At 41.1% G+C, this 25,598-nt stretch overlaps 1 protein-coding gene across 1 annotated transcript in view; it reads right to left on the bottom strand.

Moving 5' to 3' along the window:
* Positions 1 to 208: 208 nt before the first annotated feature.
* Positions 209 to 25,598, bottom strand: part of GLCCI1 (glucocorticoid induced 1) — a 52,124-nt gene continuing 26,734 nt past the window's right edge. Inside the window, exons 3-8 of the mRNA XM_054991940.1 lie at positions 24,967 to 25,053; positions 22,790 to 22,903; positions 19,088 to 19,240; positions 15,163 to 15,373; positions 4,146 to 4,266; positions 209 to 3,081 (exon numbers count right to left, since the gene is read on the bottom strand). Of these exons, the coding sequence (XP_054847915.1) occupies positions 2,742 to 3,081; positions 4,146 to 4,266; positions 15,163 to 15,373; positions 19,088 to 19,240; positions 22,790 to 22,903; positions 24,967 to 25,053 (1,026 nt within the window). The 3' untranslated portion in view covers positions 209 to 2,741. The remainder of the gene's footprint in view (positions 3,082 to 4,145; positions 4,267 to 15,162; positions 15,374 to 19,087; positions 19,241 to 22,789; positions 22,904 to 24,966; positions 25,054 to 25,598) is intronic.

Here is a 25,598-nt window from a genome sequence, read left to right on the forward strand (position 1 = left end):
AAACAAATGCCCCATTTCTATCTGGCAAGCAGCTGAATATACTGCACCTCAAGCATTCCATGTGTGAAGGGGAGTTCTGGCATGGGACGGCACGCAGTTTCTTCCCTCTCTAAAATGGAAAAGTTCAAGGAGGCCCACACAGTTTTTCTGAATACTCAAATTGGCTCCCACTGCTTAAAACTCAGAATAGACAATTTTCTTTTGCAAGTTGTTTTTTTCCTAATAATTTTATTTAAATAAGACACAGGAACCTCTATACTGAAAAAATACAAAACAAAAGCCACACATTTTCTTGTTTAAAGCAATAGTGTGGTAATTTGAATACTGTTCAGCACAGTGGCTAGAAATAACAGTACAACTATGTACAAAACTCTTGAAACAAATATTTGACAAATTTCTATAGCTGGATGTAGGATATATTGGAGATCAACAACTGCTGGGAGATTTACATAGCAAAGCATCAGCTTTAACAAATTTGATTCAGAACCTTCCAATATGCTAAGAAAAATGTGTGTGACAATTAATATTTAGTTTCTCATGGGAAAACATAATATCACTGTAAATATTGTACACCAAAGTTCATTCTTGATTTAGGTCACCTGGCAGAGTATCCTGTCAGCCCCAACAACTATGTATTTATATTTGGAAAACACTAGACGATAAGAAAAGTGTACTGTAATATTCAACTCGAAATGTCAGACTTCAAAGAACTCACGTTTCAGTCACAAGAACTGGATGCTTTTTCCTTACACTTCAAAGTACAAACTACATAGTGCTTTCACCAAGGCCTGAGATTAGCAAGGTTAAAGACGTCTGTATTAAAAAGATTTACTGCATGAAAACAAAAAAAAGCAAACATTTCTTTACCTTTCCGCTCTATCAGCCTGTGCTTACAGTCATACAACTGTATTAGAGGCTGTCGGTCTACACCTCCTAACAGATTAGTACCAAACTCTTTGGTGATGATAGGAAGGAACTGGGCTTCATCTTGCAGCAACACACACAGGCGTGCACTGTTTATTTGCTGTTTCTCTTAGGTACTCTTTATGGAGGCATTTTAAATAGTCTACCCTCCACCTAAAATACTTCCTTAGAAGAAAAAGTGGTGGAGTGAACATAAATGCTGCAACAGCTGCAGTCTGTTAATCTTTTCAGTTCCTGACACAAGGGAAGCAAGCTTTCTTCTGAACCGACTTGCATAAAGCTACTTCCACTGAATTGAAACCAAAGACACAAGAATCACTCTTTTGCCTTTGGGGTCTTCTTTGTATTGCAAGGCGTTATCTCTGAAAGCCGTGCTCTTGCAGTTGCAGGGCAGTAAGGTGACACTACTGGATGCGCTTAGGCCATGCAGCATTTTTGAAGTCGTGTACAACTCACCAGCGCCAGCATTTTACCTACCTGCCTTCTTCAAACTGCAAGAATCTACCTGCTAGTGGCCTAAACCAGAGATTCCTAGGAAAGGCTTCAATTAGATAATGTGACTTAAAAACTATTGCTTTTTTCTTTCTTATTTTTTTTTTTACAAAACCTCATATGCTGCTTATGAGCGTTTCAGTCCAAGTGTGAAATACCCACCGTACAAATAAAAGTTCATCGATCATTGCTTGTCAAAAACGCAAGAATTTCCCCCCAAACCAGCACACGAATGAATATTTCCTCCAAAAGAGAAACTAAACATTAATTAGACTCTCAAAACGGCAACAGTAGCATCTCACATCCTTAACTTGCCAACACAAACATGAGAGGAAATTCCCACCACCCCTTCTGAAACCTGAAAAAAAATCTGCTGAAATTAAATGAAAACATTCTTGCCTTAGATCCTCTCTCTCACACACGCCATGGAATGTTTCTTATGTACAGCCTAGTACTGAACACTTTATTCACAACAGCTTAACAGTCATTAACTGTGCAACACCTGAAACTTTTAAATGCCACAATTTACACGCTGAAATGACAGTAATGCAACAGTTGTTTTACTTGTAACCACATGACAAAGTGATGTCGGAGCATCACGGATTTGCTGGTTCTCCTCATGTTCACCCATGTCCAGGGTTGGTATTCCCCTGGACCTGAATGCACTTTTTCCAATAAAGTGGAATGTAATGAGGAAACATTAATGCATAAAATAAGGAAAGGCAGAAGAGTGATGTTCCCTCTTTAGCTTTTTAGCTGTAAAATATTTTATATCCCAATATGATATACATTCCAAGTTACCTGAGTTTAGACTTCGAGAGAAGTACCTGAAGCTAGGCCATAGGGTGGGCACTGTGCAACTGTTGTGGCCATTTCTTTCTTTTTTCATTTTTTTTTGCATTGTATGTATTACAGAAGTTCAAAACATAAATACCTGGATAAATTGTAAACATAATCCTGAAGTACAGTATCTTCCATAGAACACAACACAGCAAGACATATTCTATTTAGACAGGCAACCTTCGTCTGATATAGAGCTTATTTATACTGTAGAATTTGAAACAGAACACAGGACACAGTACTAATCTGGTCAAACATTCTATGAAATGCATAGTCTCCACTTAAAACGCTTAATGATACAGATTCTGCAAGCATTCTGAACCCCCACACCCATCACACACGCACACAAAATGCTGAAGAAAAGCATTTCCATCCCTGCCAAGAACAGCACTGAATTCTAGAAAGGATGCTGAGAAGTAGCTTGGTTTTTGTTCGGGGGGGGAAAGATGCCACTCATGCAGTTGAGACTGACACTTCGGCTTACTCTAGAGTATCACGTAGTTTTGAGAAGAGGCATGTTCTTCGGACTGCAGTTCCTGCAAAAGCTGTGGTGGCTGCTGGGATGGCTGTGGTACTAAGACCTCGGTAGAGTCCATTGTGCTGGTGTCGTCTGACAGAGAGGAGAAAGAGACCCGAGAGGAAAGCTGCTCCACGGCCAAAGATGTGCTTTGACCAGAGTTTGGGGAGCTCTTCAGTGTCAGGTCAGAGGCAGGTAGCAAAGGACCCAGCAGTTTTACAGGACAGAAAGCTGATCCGGTCGGGATGAAGTTAACCTTGTTTTTGTCAGGGCATGAAAAGAGAGGGGCTGAGACAGGCTGACGAGTCCTGTGGGCAGGGGAGAGAAGCAAGAAAACAAGTTAAGATTTCTGAATAGCCCAGTGCAAGGGCACAGTTCTACATGTTTCCAAAACATGGACGACAAGAAATGGAATTATTTGACAGATGAGCAAACATCTTCCATATTGGTAGTCAGCTGATTATTTGATCCACAGCAATGAATATGCATGCATGCAAAAAAAAAAAGCAACCAGGGAGCAATTAAAAAATTCTCAATACCATCCTAATGGATTCAGACACACAAACCATGACTTTAAAATCCTTTCATGTGTGGCTTACCATCACGTGAACAGAATATCCTCACTGTAGCAAACAAAACTGACACCAGCTTTGCAATTTTAAAGCAACTACCTCTCTTCATACCTAGTAAGCCACCCTAATTCTCCACAGAAACTTCCACTAATTATCCAGCACAAGTTTTACAGCAGCACTAAACATCCACCCTTGGCTTTGTCTAGGTGCCCACGCGACGTGTGCTTGCCCTCCTAACCTAAGGAGTAGCCACCATTGCAGCTTCTTGAATGGGAGTATGGGTTGGGGTGGGAAATGAACAGGCCAGAGTCGAATGTTCTATAACACATAGTTAACTACCCTGCTTAAAGTTTATTTTCTCTGTCTCTCTCACACACACAGAATGGAAACACAGGTCAATACAAATTCAAATACTGCCAAAAGAACTCTGGCCACAGCTGCTGTCTATAGGCTGTAAAGGATGAATGCTAAACAGGTATACTTATGAAGGCAGCCTTATTTGCGATGCAAAGCATTTTTTAGAACAGTGAACAATCCACAGCTCTGCTTGTGCTTCCCCCTTAGTTGTACTTTTATAAATATAGTCACATGATCAAAAGAAAAAGCACTCCATTCCCCCCTTGAGCTGACAGGAACACTTCAGTTTCTTGCCTGTGCAAAACTGGTAACAGTGGTTTGCTTCTGAGAGAAAAAAAACACCCTCATCAGCTGGAGTAGTTTATTCATCTGCAGTTGAATAGGCCCAGTAAAAAGGTTTCCTGCATTTGCAGATCCCAGCTGATAGAAAAGGCATTACTTACGACATTTCCTCAAAGACCTTCACTCGCTCACATCCCTCTGGGGGCTCTCGTTTGAACATGTAGCTGTTGTTTGGTTTAGGAGACGAGGCATACTTGGGCAACGGTGAGCTACTCCCACTGTCTGAAAATTTAAAGCAGTTGGATTACTAGGGATTGAGAGTGCTTTTTAATTAAACTTGATTTCCAAACAAGATGAATTTCCACAACTCTGCTACTATGGGCAATTTTGCTCCCAATCTCACATCATCTTTTATTGCAAGCTATTCCAACTCTCTGGTATAGCACATCTTTTCCTTCTGAATAAAACCTTTAGTAAAGCAGTAATCTGCCACACAATGACACGTAATAGGAAGATATTTTTATCCAGAATGCTGCCGATTGCATAAAGCAGAACTATAATCCTAGAAACAAATAAGTGCTTTATTAAGCATTTCAAAAATGCAAAATTATCAAGGCAGTACATACGGCATTTGCAGAGAAAGGGCAAGTGGTTAATGACGATGTAAAATTCAGTTGTGTCTTGTCAATGCACAAACATAGTAATTGAAAAATGCTCACAAGTAGCTGCTGAAATATAAAGTCATTAACAAAAAATATTACTCTGTGGTGTCATACTGAAAAATAAAGAGGAAGAACAAACGTAAAATAAAGAACCTGATGTACCTACCTTTCAATCTATGTAAAAGTGATTTTAAAAATATGGAAAATGCTCCATATCCCTGTTTCTCAAGGCTGACACAGCTTGCATTCAGGCTACTAAACAAAGCACGATTTGCTAAAACCAAGATGAGCCTTCAAAGTCCTCCTGTCCACATGCTCCTTCCCTTTGAGTGTCGAGAGTGAGGAGCTCTGGTTTAGTTAAGATTAGAACAGCCCCGCTGGATCAGACCAGTCGGCTATCTAGTCCAGCATCCTGTCTCATACAGTGGCCAACCAGTTGCTCTGTGGGACCAACAACAGGGCATAGAGGCTTTTCCTTGATGCTGCCTCCTGGCCCTGGCTTCAGAGGTTTACCACCTCCAACTGTGGAGGTTCCCTTTAGTCTCACTATGGCTAGCAGCCACTGATAAACCTATCCTCCATGACTTTGTCTAATCCCTTTTTAAAGCCATCTATGTTTGTGGCCTTCACTACATCCTTTGGCACTGAATTCCACATTTTAATCACTAGTTGAATAAAGAAGTATTTCCTTTTGTGCATCCTGAATCTATCACCCATCAACTTCACTAGACACCCCTGAGTTCTAATATTTGGGGAGGAGAAGAAGTTCACTGTCTCTGACCCTGGCATAATTTTATAAATGTATCTTATCATGTTTTCCTTCAGTCATCTTTTTTCTAAACTAAAAACTCCCCAAATCCCTTAATCATTTGGTTGTTCTATTCTGTACTTTCCCCAGCTCTGCAATGTCCTTTCTGGGATGCAGCAATATATCTCTGAGTACTTCTAAACATAATTCATTCGATACTTGACCAAGGTACCGTAATAAACTGCAGCTTGTTTAGGATCCTGTTTTGTTGGCAAGAAACAACCCCAAATTGTTACAGTGCCTGATTCAGATGTCATGGTAAGTTGCAACTAGTTCTAAACCAAGAAGAAATCTCAGTGCAAGGAAGGGCAGAAGAGTGTGCAAACCAAAGGATGGCAAAGATTTACTCATCTGAAGAAATGCCACTGGGCCAAGGCAGAAATATCAATTATATTCAGTAGTTATCTGCCATACAATAATATTTGCAGATGTTATTCATACAAAGATACACAATTCTTCACAAGACTAGTGCAACACTCCAAAGGTAAATACACAAATTGACAAAGTCTCTCATTGTTTCTTTCCCCCAAATTCCTGAAGAGATCCTCCTGCTTTCCAGCGACCAAACGTGCTACCAGTATGGGTGCGTTTTCATAAATTTCTTCAAAGTCACATGCTATGCAAAAATGTCACATGGAACAAATAAAATTAATATTAAAAAAACAAATTTGTGTTCCAGATACAACATTTATAATGTCCATTAGCTAATTCATATGTAATTTATTATAAACTTACCCTAAGCCTTTAATTATTAAGTATTACTTGCCAACATCCATTCGCTCTCCACAGAATAAATTCTTCCAAGATAAAGACAACTGTCTGCTTCCTTACAAAATGGCCAAATGGTTCTTAGGTAAAGTGATCACTAGTTGATTTATAAAGTCACATATTGTTCTAACGAGAAAAACCTGTGCAACAAACCTTGTTTAATTTAAAGTCATAGATTACCTATATTAAGACCATGCCATTTTTTTCTTCTAACCAAAGATTTACACATTGCCACTTGAAGCAATAATAATATATTTCCATTACACAAACACTTATACTGTGTAGTATAACAATGGTGGTTGATCCATATTCCAGTCTTTATTTTTTAATTTATATATATGGTGAGAGAAATCAACATTCATGTTTAATCCATTTGGCATACTTGTTCCTAACTTATGAATCCAGTATGTCTCCTGCTTCGATAATAATTTCTGGACATCACCTAAATTATAAGGGTGCGGGGAGTAACAAAAATTATACAGAAATATAAATCATCTGCAGAGTGACCCTTTTCCTAAAGGCTCCCAAGGGCTCACCATGGGAGTTTCAATTATTTGATTTCTAATACGTGACCTTGTGCTCCAATATTCTTGTTTTCACTGATCCCACACTTGATCCTATATAAATTAATTTACAAGGACACTGGACAAGATAAATTATTTTTTTAGAGTTACAGTTAGCAAAATGTTGTAGTTTTATAACATATCCATCCCTTGGGTTTGTAAACTCCCTAAGTTTCCAAAGCTGCTAGGCATGCTGCACACGATACAAGATACAAGAATTGTGTATCTTTGTATGAATAACATCTGTAAATATTATTGTATGGTAGGTAACTACTGAATATAATTAATATTTCTGTCTTGATATGGTAGTATTTCTTCTAATTGGCTACGGAACACCATGGTCTTTTTGGGTTTAAAAAGATTTACTCTTGTCACAAAGAAATCATGAATTGTTCACATGTGATCTGAATGCTGCTACTGATACAGCCATATTTTGTAATTCATGTTTCAACTGTTAACCATCCTTACTACACAGCCAAATATTCTCATCCACAAATAGAATATAATATAGCCCCTTTTTTAATGAACACCCTACTAAGAATAGGGGTTACATGAAAGGAGGACCTGATGTATTGCATCCCTAAATTATCAACCATGTATTGGTTATTCACAAATATTCTGAGATCAATACAGAAGATGGAAACCAAAAGTCTACCAAACATTTGGTAGAATAACTAAGAATAATTGAAAGTTGGAAGTTAGTTACAAAAAAAGAGGAAACAACTCTTGTCAAGCTTAAGGACTCTTATTCCCTTTCATCCTAGGTATTACATAAACACCATCCAGAGCTTTGATAGATGTTCACTGAGAAAAATGTATCTTAAAAGAGTGTGAGGAATTGACAATCATTATTAGTACATGTTGCCTGAAATATTGATGGCATTATAGAACGCTCTAAAAAGGGATGCATTAAAAAAACATACCTCGTTGGGAATTTTTGACAACCTTAACATTATTTCAGTTGCTATTTTTCTCCTAATTGCCCTTCTCTGTGGATGGAATAAATCTTTGCTCTGGGAAGAACACCCCCCACAAGAAACAGAAAAGGCAGCTTTGATTATCTACTGGAATCTGCCGATAATGTATAATTATGAAAAGAGTCGATTCAATCCTTCTAATGTGACCTAACCTCTTAAACTGATTACTACCGCCTATTAATGACTGTAGGATCTTTCTATAGTCTCCAGTTTTCTAACCTAAGATTAACAATAACCATGTGCTATTTTCTTCCAAAGTCCACATATCCCTTGATTCCCCCTTAATGCACTTCAAATACCTCATCTTTGACACAAAGCCAGTCCGAAACATTAATACAGGAGGAACTGCTGTAATCACATTGTTCAGAAACTTAAGAATAGCTATACTAAAACAGACGGTCAATCAACAATGTAAAGGCTCTGCCAGTTACTTATCAGAAGAGAGATTTTATTCTACAATTCAAAAGTAAAAGCTGAAAACCAGGATCTTTCTTCCCAGAACAAGGTCTCACAAGTGAACCCACGGGCTCTAAACAGCACACGGGGTCACCAAACTGAATTCTAATCACTGGCACCCTGTGGAGCTGGCACTTTTAATGTAACAAAACTGCTTCTAATCACACTGCAGGCTGGGGCCTTTTTCACCTCCTCCTCCCCACACACACAACAGGTGCCATTAACATTTTCTCCACCCCCTGCTGTGCAAGATCACTCTCCCATCCCAGGGCAGACCACGGGTTCTCTTTGCAGACTACGTTCATTTTCTTTTGAAATTTTCAACCTATTTAAAGCAGTTCTTTATAGAAATGTAAAGTAAACAGCTGATCTGATCCAAAGAGTGGCAATGGAGACTGTGGTCAAAGCAGAGCCTTAGACCAAAAAGAAAAGATGCTTTAGAAATGTAAAGCAGGTCTGTGTCTGGCCAGCAGGTTAGCTCTCCCCACGCTTGATCAATTATTAACTTCCATTTTCTATTCAGAAACACAGTAAGGTCCAGCTTAAAGCTGATTTACTAGTGAAAAGTATAATGGAAATTTAGCTGAAGAAGAAAACAAGGCCTATGACAAGGAACAACAGAATACAGAATCTTTGAGCATTTTAAAGCATCTTTTTAGCATAAGATACTCAAACTTAAAAATGAGCCCTTCCAAAACCCTGGTACAGGATGTTAATCAGTTATTTAGGTTGAATCGTCATGGGAGAGCCCTAAAAGTAGCAGATGGCTTGAACAGAAGTTGAGCCGTGGAACATGGACTTCACAACAAAGATTGGAAACTTCTATTCTAGAACAAGGAAGTTGGGAAGAAAAATAACCTTTTTTTTAAAAGTACCAATACAACAACTGCTAACTCTTATTATCCAAAAGCAGGTGCAAAACTACCACTTAATCCTCTTGGGAGTTGATGAGAAGACAGGAGAAGATCTTGTCTACCGTCTGATGCCTACCCATGACTATCAGCTTATCCTTTATCTCCCAATAAAAAATATGAAAGGTGTTTTTCCAACTGTGGTTAAAAAAATTCTAATATACATTCCTATATCCTCACAAACATAACGCTGGGTATTACTTCAATGTTTCTCCAGTGTTGCAAATATCTCTGGACAAATGCACAGCATTATTAATTGCTGATCACTAGATTAGACAGAAACAATCTAAAAATCATCACCCTCTACCTCTTACCATTCCATTACTGTGACTTAAGGCATTCAGACATTAAACCTGAGGCAATTAATTGATTGCCAAGCAACTGAACAATTGTTTTAGGATTTCCAAACAAGATAAACACTTGCCTCCCTTGTTCATTCAGAAATCTTCTGGAGATATTATCTCAGCTGATGTTAGCACGCTTTCCTTTTTAAAAAAAAGCCTAAAAAATCAGCTACTTGTAATAAGTATACTGGTCCAAATTAAGTAAAGTTACGATGCAGTAACACCACCCCCCAAACGCAACAATATCTAGTATACATACATAGTGTTTTACCCAGTGTTCTGTTATTCCTGTGCATGCACACAAGTGCACTAGTCATCCTCTATCATCCACTGGTTTGGCTTACATCATTTTTTCCAGTCACAAGCAGGGAGCTTATTGTTCAGTGAGCTGTTTAGATGCGTTTGAGCTGAACTATTGCATGATTACACTGCTTTCTCACAATTATTACTCATGTGCTGCCACCAATTTGAAAGTGGCAGTTAAGAAAAAAATCAAATAGTTTTTTGCTTAAGTTAAGACTTACTATTTGGGTGTCTTTGTCTACTTTGGTATCTGCCCATGAAACTGACTAGTCTTTTGATCAGTTGATCATTTAACTGATGTTGGACAGCCAAAGGATACACCTGGCAGCACAGGTAAAGAACTGCAGTTGCTTCCATGCTTTACAATGTAAGTTGGAAAATTTAATAACTCAACCAAGACCTCAGGGAGGATACACACCTCTTCTACATTGTCAGTTCCCAGAGTTCTCTGACTGGGCAAAAGCAGCTGCGGCCTACAATGACCTGGCCCTGTAGCACACAAGCAGCTACTGCATAGACATAGTAGCTGAGCAAAGTGCTGTGATTAAGACTAGCTTTACCAAAGAACACAGATGAGAACTGTTCACATATCTTCAAGGGAGCTCATGCAAGGTTAAGTTTGTCTGCCGGTTGTGCACTGTGCCTAATATATATTAAGTGAACATGGCAGCTAATATAACTCATCTATCTCCTTCCACTGATCACTGGATAATTGAGCAGATGCACTGCTGCTTATAAGGTTTTCACCTGTTCCAAACATCTGTGCATAAACAGCTTTTAAAAAGCAAATGGTAAAATTGTCAGACTCATCCTAAGGTACCATGTACAATAGTTAAAATTGTAAGGACGTCAGAGTGGTTAACCCAAAATAATCCACTATCTTCAGATAACCAGAAGATGATTAACTGTGGCAGTTAATAGGGTTTATACTTGTCACTTCAAGATCTGCACTGACTGTTTGTTTCCTGGAGAAATTCACAGCCTGGAATGGGAAGGATACCTGAACCACCACTTGCTCCAGTATCTACCAACTAATGCATGTAGATCTTCTGATGAAGTGACACTCTGGATGGCACTACCCTTCACAGAGTGGATACTGGGGACACAGCTTTTTGTGTGGTGGCACACAGACACTGGATACCATTCCTAGGCATCAGTCAGACCTGCACAGTGTTAATCTTGTAGACACTGTATAATTTACACAGGTTTGGGGCAGTATTAAATCTCCATGTAATGTATATTTTCCTTTACTTTTTTTTTGTTCGTATTACAACAGATTGTAAATTATATTCCTTCTCAACAAATACTGCACCTACAAGAGCCATTCAAGTAGGCATGGTGAAATGTGTAGGTGCCACTGAACATTAACAACATTCCACAGAACACTGGACTTTTAACTTCTATGCTATGACAATACATGTTAGCGCTGCAACAAATCTGGGCATAGGACAAAGGAAGCCTGGGGCAACTTACCCTACTCTCTCTCCTTGGATTTGCTTGTTTCAGTAGTTAACTACCTAGAAGAGTAGTCAGCTGGAAGGAAACACCTGTAAGTAACATCTGTTGTGAAAGGACTCGACAAGAAGCAGCAGTACATTAGCGAGTCAATCACAGAACTTTTTTCCCCACCATGAAGCACCACTGTGCCTTATTTCTTCTCATCCACACACCATAAGGTTAGCACTGTACAGCACAAGAGATTCACATTTACATTCATGAATATTACAGTGTAAGATTATGCTCTGAATCCATGGCTTACAGCAAAGTGTGCGTCCATAAGAAGGCTGAGGCTGTAACCAATGCCCTCAGGTTCATTTCCATCACAAAAGCGCCTTGTCTCCTGAGGGAAATACATACTATGCCTTACTCTAGATGAATCAAAGAAGGAGACCCAAATAAAGATAGCGAAGACACATGGTGCTGGAGAAGTACCCATGTGTGGTGGGGTCAGAGAGGCTTCTCTAGAGAGAATGATTAAACTGCAAAGGATGTGTGAATGACCACTTTCATTAATGCACAGCACAGGATGTGGTCATGTATGTTAGAAAAGAAAAGCAGAAAATTAGTATGCAAAATGGGGAAAAGAGGGAATTGAAAAGAGAAGGTTGGGCTTTTTTTAATGATGTGACTGTTCCTTCACAAAAGCTACTTAGCATAAAGATCCAGAGGAGTTAGCCGTGTTAGTCTGTAGTAGCAAAATCAAAAAGAGTCCAGTAGCACCTTTAAGACTAACCAATTTTATTATAGCATAAGCTTTCGAGAATCAAGTTCTCTTCGTCAGATGCCTGATCAAAACTGGGCAGATACAGAAGAGGAGGGGGAAAGAGAGGGAAGGAGGGGAACATAAATCACAAGAAGGCAGAATGCAATTAGCATAGAGGCAATCAAAACATTCCTTTGCTTGGAAATGTAAACATTTCCTTTTGGTGTGCAGTCAGTTTGTAGCAGTGAAGGTATCCAATTCCTATGTAGTATAAGCCTTCGGTAACCACAGCTCTCCCTGCCAGTTGCATCTGACAAAGAGAACTGTGGTCCCCGAAAGCTCACACCAGGCGTCACTGGGCTCCCCCAGATCACGCCTCTGTAAAGAGAATCTGTTACCTGTGGTAATGTGATAACCATTCGCTTCCACCCTAAACATACCACTTGGTCTATTGTCTACAGCCAAGCCTTACGTTACAACCGTATCTGCTCCAATGCTCTCGACCGAGACTCACACTTAAGAGATTTACAACAAGCATTTTTGGGACTACAGTACCCACCAAATGAAGTGAAGAAACAAATTAACAGGGCCAGACTAGTACCCAGAAACAGTCTGCTCCAGGACAAACCTAAAGGAACTAACAACAGAACACCACTGGTTGTCACCTATAGCTCCCAGCTCAAACCCATCCAACGTATCATCAGTGAGCTACAACCCATCCTGGAAAATGATACCTCTCTCTCAGAAGCCCTGGGTGGAAGACCTTTCCTTGCCTACAGACAGCCCCCCAATCTTAAACGACTTCTCACTTACAATCATGAATCGGCCAGCAGAGTCACCAGCACAGGTACCAAGCCCTGCAACAGACCCAGATGCCAGCTCTGCCCCTATATCTATCCAGGGAATACAATTACAGGACCCAATGGCATCAACTACACTGTCTCTGGCTCTTACAGCTGCTCATCCTCCAATCTGATATATGCCCTCATGTGCCAACAATGTCCCTCTGCTCTGTACATTGGACAAACCAGCCAACCTCTACGCAAAAGAATAAATGGACACAAATCTGACATTAGAAATGGAAACGTCCAAAAACCAGTGGGAGAACATTTCAATCTACCAGGACATTCCACCAAAGACTTAAAGGTCGCTGTGGTTCAACAGAAACCTTTCAAAAACAAAATCCAACGGGAGGCTGCTGAATTGGAATTCATATGCAAATTTGACTCTGTCAAGCGGGGACTGAATAGAGACTATGAATGGTTATCACATTACCACAGGTAACAGATTCTCTTTACAGAGGCGTGATCTGGGGGAGCCCAGTGACGCCTGGTGTGAGCTTTCGGGGACCACAGTTCTCTTTGTCAGATGCAACTGGCAGGGAGAGCTGTGGTTACCGAAGGCTTATACTACATAGGAATTGGATACCTTCACTGCTACAAACTGACTGCACACCAAAAGGAAATGTTTACATTTCCAAGCAAAGGAATGTTTTGATTGCCTCTATGCTAATTGCATTCTGCCTTCTTGTGATTTATGCTCCCCTCCTTCCCTCTCTTTCCCCCTCCTCTTCTGTATCTGCCCAGTTTTGATCAGGCATCTGACGAAGAGAACTTGATTCTCGAAAGCTTATGCTATAATAAAATTGGTTAGTCTTAAAGGTGCTACTGGACTCTTTTTGATTTAGCATAAAGAATATTCATTGTTTTAATAAGTAGGGATCTACAACACAGTTGCAGTTTATCCCCAGACCACTAGAGTGCCTTTTTATAGGTTCCTGTAAAACAAGAACAGGAGTGTTGGAGGAATGAAGAAATCCTTTTCAAGCAGGGGCGGGCGGGGGGAGCTTAAAAGGGGTAAATGTAAATTACACTTTTCTTCTTTCCTACCATCCAGAAAAATTCTCCACCCTCTGTAACACTAAAAAAATCAAGTTGGGAGCTATCAAGTTGGGAGCTAGCTGCTCTAAATCTAATTTAACAGCATACATTTGAATAGCCTACCTATTAGCCCTGGACCAGAGTCCTGTATCACTGTATAGCAGAGGATGAAGGAGATTTCTTGAAGGGGAATGGAAAATCATGGACAAAAACAGAGTTTATTTCACAGAGGTTTAGCACAAACAGAGAGCCTTTAGTTACTTTTCCAAGATCTCCAAGACTGCAAAGATTCTGGGTCTCCTCTCAGCTTGGTAGAGGGACAAGGACAACCTGCACTCCACCCTCCCTCAGCTATAAGCACTCAAGAGAGATTAAGTTCTTGCTTCCATGTACAGTCCTCTTAGTTTCTTGTGGGAGATGGATTTTGTCTGTTGTTGGAGGATGAATTTAATGTTTTTCTTCATGTTTGGTCCAAGGATTTCTGTAGTAAGTTTCAATTCTACAGCGTGTATATATTATGCGAAGCAATTAGATCTGCATACATTTGCTAATCAAGCATAATTTATTTTGCTTCTGCTGGTTACAACAAAGGGAGAGAAGCTGACTCCTCCATATCCTTGTCCCCAAGTTCTGAGATTCCAGACACTTACCCACAATGTTCTATCTGCCTATCTTTGTTGTTCAGTGGGAAAGGGCACAAAAGCTTTTAGATTAAGAGTACTGAATTCAGTGTCCAATACAAACACCTATGACTGAAAAACTGAAAAGTAACACAACCAACTGACTCGGACAAAATTTGAAAATTAAGAGGAAATCTCAGATTTTTTTAAAAAGACAGCAAAACACGGCCCACAACACGCTCACCATCACATGCCATTCTAAAGTTGTACTACACCATGTGCTTATCTGAAATAAATATTTTGATCTTCCAAGGTTAACCAACACTGCTAAATCAATAAAGAAATAAAAGATGTTAGTTTTTAAGAACGCTGATACTAACTCAGGGTTCAGTTATTCGGCCAGTAATTCATACTGTTTCATGAAATATTTAACCCTTTGCCGCTCTTCATGCAATAGCCTTCATAAAGTGTTTAGAGTTTGCTGTGCCCTTCTGACAATTATGGAAGATGTTTGTGAAACTGCATGAACAAAAGGGAAGACATATGTAAACAAGCAAACACAATTATGAGCAGTCTTTGTTCACACCACGGGCACAAAAAAACTTAAAAATAGATGTAGCACAATGAGGGTACAGTAAGGTAAAAGCAAACCACTACCACCACCAATCAAATGGGGGTCTCACCTTTGTCACGGTCATACAGCGTGTCTTCAGTGGAGCAAGGACTTCCATCCTGAGATTCAGGAGGACAAAAGGGAGAGATGCAGGGGGAATGGCTGCTGCAGCTGCTACTGCGCTCGTGGACAGAAGGTGTCTGTGTATCAATGCTGCGTGTGCTGCTGCTACGATAGTGAGCAGGTAGGGGTGCTCTTCGACCATCAGGAATGTCCAAAGGCTGCAATGGAAACAACACCAGTATTAAAATGCATGGTGGGTACTCACTCTCCCGCAGTGAAGTCTGAGACCTAGAGGGCACTTTGACCTGTGCTAATTTCTTTCAAGCCAGACATGACCTTGCGGGAGGGAGGGAAGTCAACTTCCTACAAAAGGCAGCAAATGACACAATGGCATGCTGTTCATCAACTCATTTAGTGAAACAGACTGCATGGAAATTCCAGTCAACTTGAATGTGCAGCTATATCCTTAAATAAACGTCAGGGCTGGATGCACTTCAGCAATAAGGCCACATGCAGAGTTATCTTTACTAAACAAATGCTCCGCTGTTTTTAATAGCAACAGTATTAAAGGAAACAAAAACAAGACACTTAGTGGTTATGGAAGAGATGCAGAAGTTGAAATAGCTTAAGACAAACTATCATCATTACAGTGGAATTCCAACTTACTTCTCTTAGAAAAGTTCAATAGGGGAAAATAAACCTCTAATTTTGAACACAATCCATTGGGACCTACTTCAAAAAAGCAGGCAGAGGTAATTTAAGGGACAGAGTCAGTATATATAACAACTTTTTCTTGGTACTGGCTTCTCTTTCCTGAGAAAGTTTATGACTGCTTCCAAGGAAACTAGCACTCAAAAAAACACCCCAGAACCAGCTTTCTAGCAGGTTTCTCAACTGATAGGCAGGACCAGAATGTTTTAAGGAGTTTTCTACAAAATGGGTATCTAATCTATTTCTTCTAATATTTCATATTAACTTGGAAACAAATACTTTTAATTAGCTTTTAAGGCTGTGGCCACTTTATTAAGCGCTAACTGGGAACTAACTAGTACCCCAGTTCACCCAAGACCTTCTCAATGTTAATGAGACATTCTTTTAAGCATCAAAGTAAAATGCCAGTAACGCACAAAAAACTGTATGGGTCAATCCATGATCTGACCACCCCTTTCAAAGAAAATACTGATAAATGTGAGAGAAGTCAAAGGTGAACAAAGATGCAAAAATGCTGAATGTGCCCTGAAGAAGATAGCAGGGAAAGGAACAACCCTTCTCCAAATTCTGAAAGACTTCTGTAAAGAAAACGGTAATAGTTGTCATGCATGGACATTAAAAAAGCAGTACAAAAGCAAAAAAGTTCAAGCTCCAAAAAGCAAACATTTATCTTAGATAGCACCTACTTATGCAAGATCTTTGGGAAATTACTTTTGCAATGCAGATACTATTTCTGCCCCCCTCCCCCCCACCCCACAATCATATTATCTTTCAGGTTTCCAATTTTAAAAAATCTATTTTTGTAAATTTAGATATGATAGGAATATTCCCACTTAAACAGCACTTTTAACTCAAAGCTTTTAAATGAGATGACCAAAATAACAATAAGACCTGCTTTGAATTTCTGCAAGATAAGCATACTGTTCAAAATTTCTTTCCACTGGCCACACTACTACCTCAATCCTATGAACCCACAGTGACTGCAGCTTGAAGGATACTACCCACTGGCAAGGGCACTGCACTGTCTTAGAGATGCCCTGCCATAAGCACTTTACTATTTGTTGCATCTACTACAGGGTTCTCTAGACTCCACTGGGCTCAAAAGGCTCACAGGACAACGCAGACAAAGGCAATCAGCTCCACCTTCACCGTCTCCCCCCACCAGTCACACGCAAATTAACTTTCCTAGTATCACTGCCAAGCTGGAGCCCTTGTCAGAGCAGCAAAGCTGATGGCTGGTGCCAACTCAGCAACAGACACAAAGCCACCTATAATGGTACAGTGATGAACAGTCCTAGCAACCGAAGGCGATGTGCTTGTGTATGCTTCAAGGGCCTTCCATGCATATACACAGATCATAACAAAAGGTGACAAAAGCACAATTAAAACAATAAACCTATAAAACTGTAATTACTGTGATACCTAGTTATATAGTTTTTTGTCCTATTTACAGTAGAGCAGCATTTCACAAGCATTTTTATGATAAAAATATGGGAAATTATATATGATTTCTGCTTTTTTTTGTCTGAAATATAGCCAGTCATCTACAAGCATTTTGCTGGATACTAACAGAACAGAAAGTTATAAACAGGACATACAGTGATGTCAGCAATAGCGAATATCCTCTCCGAAATGCTTTTGGGAATGCAGAAAACATGATTATTGAGCTGATTTAAGCCTGTGACCTAAAATAAGATTTGTGTTGCTGCTCTTGGGCACGTGGGCACATGAAACTGCTTTATACTAAATTAGACCATTAGTTTATCAAGGTCAGCAAGGCCTACTCTGTCTGGCAGTGGGTCTCTAGAGTCTCAGGCAGAGTTTCCTATGACCTCTTATAGGACAACTGGAGATGCCTATGATTGAACTCATTGATCAAGTCATTGATCAAATCATACTAAGCACCAGTTTCACAGCAGTCACATTGTCAAGCACCCCAAGAACATCACACAATACAGCAATGAACAAATACATAAGACAATGTAACGTTAGCAGAAAATGCGGGTTCTGTTTTGGCCTCAACTGACTCCATTTGGTAACTTATGGGACTACTGAAAACATTCTTAATATATCTACTGGCACAAGTACATATAATCCCTCTGGAAGTTGACTGAACCTATGGAAAGGGACAGCAAGCATGAGTGTGCTGCCCCCCCTGCCCCCGCCCCCCCCCCACTTCTACATGATCACTGGCTTGTGAGTATGGCACCTATATGTGGAGAAAGTGGCTTTAGGAGAAAGAAAAATCTCTGATGTTAGCTCTTGCCGTGCATCTGAAGCTGGCGATCATCCAGTAAACCACTTAAAACGGCGAGGAGACCTAATGAAGTCAACATACTCACTAGTACTAGAAGATGAGCACAAAAGACCTCAGCAGTTCGGAGAGATAAGACTTGAAGTTCCAACAATAAATTATTAGAGATCACCACCATCAGTTTATGGATGAATGATCCATAAACTAGCATCCTAATTTCAGAAGAAGTGACATATAATGTGGAGGAGATGGAAGGAGAACTGTTTAAGGTATTATTATATTAGCTTTAACATTAGCTCTACTATTTCATCTTTATTCTAATCACTATGCTTTCAACCTGTTTTTAGAAGGGATACAAGAAGGGCTCCACTTAAGCAACATTTATGACTATGTAATCTGTCTGAAACTCAACGTGTTCTACATTACTTATTGTGCTGTCCTATTTATGATTTGTCAACAGAAGGAACTCCTTGGAGGATTAACAAATGGGATTTAATGACAAGTTCAAGCTTCTACTTTGCTGTGTGTTTAAAGTGGCCAGATTCACTGCACAGGCTCAGAAATTCAGGAAGTTTCGGGAGACACAAGTGGTTGACTGCAAAGTTCATAATCTGCTTTGCTTCATGACAACAGTTTTAAATCACGTTGTTTGTTAGTATCCTAAAGTCCAAATTTCTAGAGATGTCATTGTTACTTTACTGCTGGAACTGTTCAATAATGTTTTTAGCTCTCTTATACCAAGAAAATGATATTACAAGCTACAGAAATATACATAGAAATTTGCCATTTTAGATTACCAAGTCCTTTAAAAAATGATACTATATTTATATGAATAAGTGCTTGCAGAACAATTTATGCTTTTAATGTGAACTGACCTTACTTGAGCCATGTTAGATGGATTCATACATTTCTAAATTCCATTTTTAGATTGTGGTCTTTCAAATATCCATTATCAGCATCATCTTACCTTGGACACCTCCTCCTTTCCACTGTTCTCTCTGATGAACACTTTTTCTAATTCAGGACTTATTCCTTCTACATTGCACGGCACGCGTGAAACAGTTGATTTTGGCACTGAAACGTTTGACAGTGGCATAGGGACTGATCTTGAGATAGAAGCCTTTAGGGTAAACAAGAAAAATGATAGATTAGTTTTAAAGTTGTAACCAAGAGAGCATATGGAGGAGAAAGGTCAAATTCTGCATTCCCGTTACCAAAAATATCCATGCATTAGTGTCTGAATCCAAGAGCATTTCAGAGGCTGCAGAGTCATGGATTCAAAAAGGTGAAGGAGGAAAGATCTAATTCACTTTAACATACATGCCTAATAGCCCAATACGACTTCAGTTACCATGTTACTGGATGTTGTAAAAGGACATTATAGTAGCACAACACAGACAGCCAGTTTGGTACAGTGGTTAAGAGCATGGGACTCTAATCTGGAGAACCAGGTTTGATTCCCCGCTCCTCCGCTTGAAGCCAGCTGGGTGTCCTTGGATCAGTTACAGCTCTTCCAGACCTCTCTCAGCCCCACCCACCTCACAGAGTGTTCTGTTGTGGGGATAATAATAACATACTTTGTAAACTGCTCTGAGAGGGCGTTAAGTTGTCCTGAAGGGTGGTATATAAATTGAATGTTGTTGTTTTTTGTTTGTTGTTTGCTTGTTGTTGGAATATCATATTCTTGACATAAGAGAGCTAAAACCATTATTTAACATATCCTGCAGTACATGCTGACCAGCCAGATGCTCTTTTGGCCACCACAGAGCCAGATGGGCTTGCCGTTTGCATTGAAGCAACATTAACGACCTGCAATAGTAACTGAGAGTTTTGCATCTCAGAACTGTTCTGCTTGCTTCACTTGCAAGACTACCACAGCTGTGTCAACACATGTCATCCCAGGTTGAGAAGGATAGTGAGGTGGATCCAACAATCCTCCAAGGATCCTTCCTCAAACTTAAAGTGGCTCTTCCTCCAACATAAGAGCCTCTTACATTTGGGGAAGACTCCTTAGGCTGGAGGAAGGCTTCAAACTGCTCAGCAGATCCACTCTGTTGTGTCCAGTACTGAACTGATTACAATCTCTTAAGGATCTGCTTTAATTGTTAATTACCCACAATGTTTAAGATGGATATCTTATTACTAATTTCAAATTATGCAAATCTCTTAATAATTTCCATTCTGTATTATTTACTAGATGCAAAGGCTCTTAATACTGTTGTGGGGAGGATAAAGTCAAATAACTTCTAACACTTACAGAGCAATCTTAAAGTTATTACGTATGAGCCAGCTTCTAACCTTCTACTGAGATTATGGAAACCATAATATGCATAACAGGACAACATAAGTTAACAGAAATGTTTCTAAATGTCACAAGAAAGTGTTAAGTCGTCACTAGAGGGAAATAATAGTTTACAGTATTTGGCTACAGAGTTTTGGTACCTCCTTTAACATGGCCATATGCCACAAGAAAACAAGCCTCCCCCACAAAAACCTCAAATCAACTCACACCAAAGACTGAAATAAAAGAAATATTAACCAGACTAGTAAAAGAAAATATTTTCTTGTAGAAAACCTTCAAAAAATGACACCAGTTTTGCTACCCTTAAATGAAGGGCAAGGGAACTGTCTACAGTTCTGGGTGGTCCCATATTATAAGTGTCTGTACAATTCCTATGAGATTTTTCTCAGAGGCTGCAAGGAAACAGTGCTACTAACTTTTATGTGCACTCTACTCAAAAGTTTTTCCAAAACCCATTCACACATCTAGGAAAATAAAAATCAAGTCTCTACATTTATTTATATCACAATAGGATGGGCTAAAAAAAAGTGTGGGGCTCCATAATATCTAATAAACTTTGCAATAGATGTGTCCGGAGCAGGCCTCGCCTGCGCCGGACTGGGCCCGGCCGGCCCTTCCCCCACCCACCCCGGCGCCCCGACCCAACCCCCAGCCTTCCCCACTGCCCCCAGCAATCACCAGGGGGGAGAGCTTCTCCCGGGCAGAGGAGACGCGGCCAGGCGCTCCGGCGGGCCACCCCGAGGTGGCGGGACCTCCGGGCGAGCTCCTGACGGAGCAGATGCCGCCGCCGCCACCAGAGCTGATGGGGCCAGAGCTGATGGGGCCCACTCGGTGGCCAGCTAGCGCCCAGGTCGCGGGCGGGGAGCGGCGTGGCGAGGGAAACACCAGTGTCGGCGCCACGGCAAGCCAGGGCAGCGGCCCGGGGGTGGGCACGGCCAGCAGCGGGGTGGGGTCGAGCCCAAGGGCAGGTGTACAGGGGAGGGCCTGGGAACGAGCCGTCCTGGGCGCTGAGTGGCTGGACGGCTCTTGGGAGGGCTCACCGGTGTGAGCCACGGGCACAGGCTGACCAGCACCGGCCGGGAATTGGCTGGGAGCAACGAGGGAGAGGGGGGACGGGCAGGCACGGGTTCCAATGGGGGCAAGGAGACCAGGAGGCAGAACCAATGGTGGTGGGTTGGCACGTGGGGATTGGTGGCAGGCACGAGGGCGGGGAGGTAAGCCACTATAAAGGGGAGGCTCCCAATGACGCCAGGGAGGAGTAGCTGGCTGTGAGCAAGGCTCAGAGAGAGGGACGAGGGCTCACAGACCAGCAGGCAGGAGACAGGCGCTGGTGCTGAAACCACAGTCTCTGCCTGGTCTGAGGCTGAGGGAACTCCACACCTCCCCCTGGTGGCGACCAGAGGGACGACGGAACGTGGGGAAGGCGGAGCCGGCGGGGCGGGGCCTCACAAGATGCTTCTTATGTTATACATTACTGAAAAGTAATGAATTCTGGGGATGGAAGAGGTGTTTGCAGGAAGTCCAGTTAAGAATAGTATTGTTGTACCATTGTGGGTGCTGTATTCTGCCGTTTTGCCGAACTTTTGACAGCACACTATTTCTACAGTCCTCAAAGCAAATATTAGGGACTTTTAGCAGTGACAACCTCTGCCACTAATGAAATCCTGGTGTTCTACTTATAAATGATTCCTGGGGCAAGGAGAGTAAAACTGTGTTGTCTAGATCTCATGAGAAATGGAGGTCGCTAGCTAATCAAAAGAGGTTGCTGGTTAATCAAATGTGTCAGCTACCCAAACTTATTGCTCTACACCCCCTACTCAGAAAAAAAAACCCTGCAGCAATATACCCCACTCTGTTAGGAATGCCAAGGCAAATGCCCTGCATACCTGGCAGGTCATTTTTCCTGCCTGCTGAGTTTCTTACGTAGCAGGCAGTCAAGCGGACAAGCTGCCCAGCAGCCCTTCAGAAGTGTTGCCTCCCAACAGCTTGAAGCAGGCCAAGTAGGAAGGAGGCACCCAAGGATGATGTCAGTTAGCTGAGCCATCTGTTAGAAGCGCTGAAGAGCTGCAGGCACCAAGCTGGTCAGCTGGACAGCCGAGTGGGAAATCAGTTGCCAGAAAACACATGGGTTAACCAAGCACTCTAGGTAACCAAGTGCCAGATAACGAAGCTTTTACTGAATAACCCATTTCGTTACAGCAGTTTTTCTACTTTGTACTACATGAAGCTAACGTCGGGCTGGAATTTCTATTAGAAATCATACCGTAAAATATCATTTTAAGACATGGACAGGAATTCAGAGTAGAAAAGGTTATCCGCTTTAAATTATGAAAAATGCGGTGTGAACAACTACAATTATCTACTTACCTGAGTCTGATTGATTGCTATGTGGTTGCCATGGAGAGGTGACTGACGTTCTTTTTCTTTATTGTGACGACTACTCTGTTTACTGCGCTGGAGCTGCTGCCTCAGTTTGGCAATCTGATGGGGAAAAGAGACCAAATCAAATAAGAGGAGGTGCAGAACAGAGAAAATTCACATCTTCAAGCTAGCAGAGAGGATATAGTATCTGCCTCAAATAATACAACTACAATATCATACAATGGAGATGGTTATGGAATGTGATTTCTGTTTGTTGATTCATGAAATTTAATGGGTGTAAAATGTTTTATAAAGAAAATTAATTTATGAAGTTTAAGTTAAAAAGGAGGATCTCTTTTTGTTACGCCTGAGATAACAGAGGAATATATCAAAAAATGACAATCCTAAAGGTACAACGCCACAAGTGTTTTATATATATATCTCCACTTTAGAAAGATGAGGCATTCATTCTGCAGCTGTTTCCAGGCCTCATTTCCAAGATAAAGATGTATCATCATTAGGGGTGTGCCCCCCCAAAAAATTCGGGTTTCCCGCTTTGGGCTTACCTGAAGCAGGGAAAAAATCCAGAATTACCAGGATCCCGAAGCAGCTGGCATTTAGCTCGCTTCGGTATGCTCCGTAAAGATTCAGAGCAAACTGAAATGAGGGGGAGCAAATACCCCCACCCCCCTGGAGTACATCCACCCACCACCACCCACCCCACTTACCTGGCTGGCAGAGAGAGGAAAGGCCAATCACCTGGGCAGTGGGGAAGCCCGTAGCCGCCTCCTGCGGGGCCCGTGCCGCCGCCGCAGCCATAACAGCCAGCTGGGCGGTGGGGAAGGCCAGAGCTGGCTCCTGCGGGGCCCGCACTGTCACCTCCGCCGCCGCAGTGGCCAGGTGGGCAGTGGGGAAGGCCAGAGCCGGCTCCTGTGGGGCCTATGCCGCCGCCTCCGCAGCAGCCAACGGCAGTGGGGAAGGCCCAGATCAGCTGCTTGGTAGCGATATCCCCGCCAAACAGCTGATCCACAAGTTTAAATGCCCCTTTCAGTGCTGTTTCGTAGTGGCACTGAAAGGGGCATTTAAACCCCTTGACCTGAAGCTTCCTGAAGAGATATGAATTGCTTCAGGAAGCTTTGATTTGGGGTTTTGGAATCGGAAATTGGGGTTTTGGATTCAGAAATCCCAAATCACTGCGAATTGGGTTCAATTCGGGTACTTTACCCTAATCCGAAACCCAAATCGCATACCCCTAACCATCATCATTGCAACCCTTCAAATGCACACTCGTAACCATAAATGCTGAATTTCTTCTGATGCAAAAACATAAGGAGAGGATCATGAGGTTGATCAAAGTCACAACCTCTCCCACAGAAAAATGTTGGCTATTGTTCATTTGCATGTGTAAATTAAAATAAATAGCCAGGTGGCAATGGTAGCTGAACAAAGCAAATCATCCATGCCCTTACACCACAGAATTTGTTCCTTCTCAAAAGGAGCAACATAAAAATTGAATGTGTCGTTGTTCAGCTCAATACAGGATAACATGCAACGTATCAAAGCATAAGATTTAGGAAGTTTTTCTCCTTGCTACCAATGACATTTCCCCCTACTCTTTGATAATTAGCCCCTTCAAGAATGTTGGCCTTCTATCAAGCTGGTTAGATAAGTGCTCTTCATCTGTTCCTGTAATTCTGTTCCTTCAGTATTTACTTTTTTGTTCTGTTCCTTTCAGTATTTACTTTAAAAAAAAAATCAAAATTCTATTTTAGAGTATCTACAAATCATACAACATGATATCAACTGAGCATATAAAATCCAATAGTGTATCCCATCCTTGCTTTCTATATTCAAAACTTAATACATTAGATTTTATATAAAGCAGAGTCAAATAACAAGCACAAAATGAGATGTCAGGTATACTATGGGAGCATTTTACACCTTACTACAGAAAAATGTACACACTGTATGATAATACTAAGGTCTGCTACTGTTTGCATGTAGTCTTCTTAACACAGACATCTATGCTGACTTCCCAATGCTTAGCCAATCCGCCTCGTACCCAGGTTCTGAAAAGGAGAATAAACCCGCCATGCTGTTTCTTCAGAGAACACTTAAAAACCTCATTTACTGTAACTTGCAATACCTGGGGGACCCTCCGCACACCAAGCTTAAGCACTTACTTCTTTTAGTTGATCAGCACTCCCCCATGAAGCTGAACGCTGATGCGATCTCTTTTCTAATATCTCTTCTGCCCAACAGCTAGGTGTCTAAATAAACAAAAACCAACAGGGTATGATTTGGCACCATTGATTGTTCTTATTTTATACTAGCAATGTTAAACCCAGCATTTAGCATTTATATAGCGTTGCCTGAGTGTTTAAAGCACTTCCCAGAAATTTTTCCCCAACGCTGCAACAATACTGTTGCCCTTATATTACAAGGTATGTGTGTCTGTTGACAGAACTGCAGCTTACTTAATCCGCAGAGTAACTTTGTGGGTTAAGGTAAAATATGAAATTCCCAATTTACAGCTAGCACTCTGCCACTAACCACACCAGCTGTCTATAAACATCACAAGAATCTTTCTCCTACTTTGTTAACCCTTTTTTAAAAAGCCAGTGAGTCGTTATATGCATTTATATACTTTTATCATTGTGTACTGAAGTCATGAACGCTTGTATAGAACATCCACAAAATTAAGATCTCATAACTAGGAACGGTACAGATCATGCAATTTAGCAGTATTCAAACTATGCTCCTGCCACATCCCTCACATTTTTCTTCACTACATCTGCTATAATGAAAATGCTGC

This window comes from Eublepharis macularius, chromosome 11, assembly GCF_028583425.1.
Source record: "Eublepharis macularius isolate TG4126 chromosome 11, MPM_Emac_v1.0, whole genome shotgun sequence".
In the NCBI taxonomy this organism is placed as follows: Eukaryota; Metazoa; Chordata; class Lepidosauria; order Squamata; family Eublepharidae; genus Eublepharis; species Eublepharis macularius.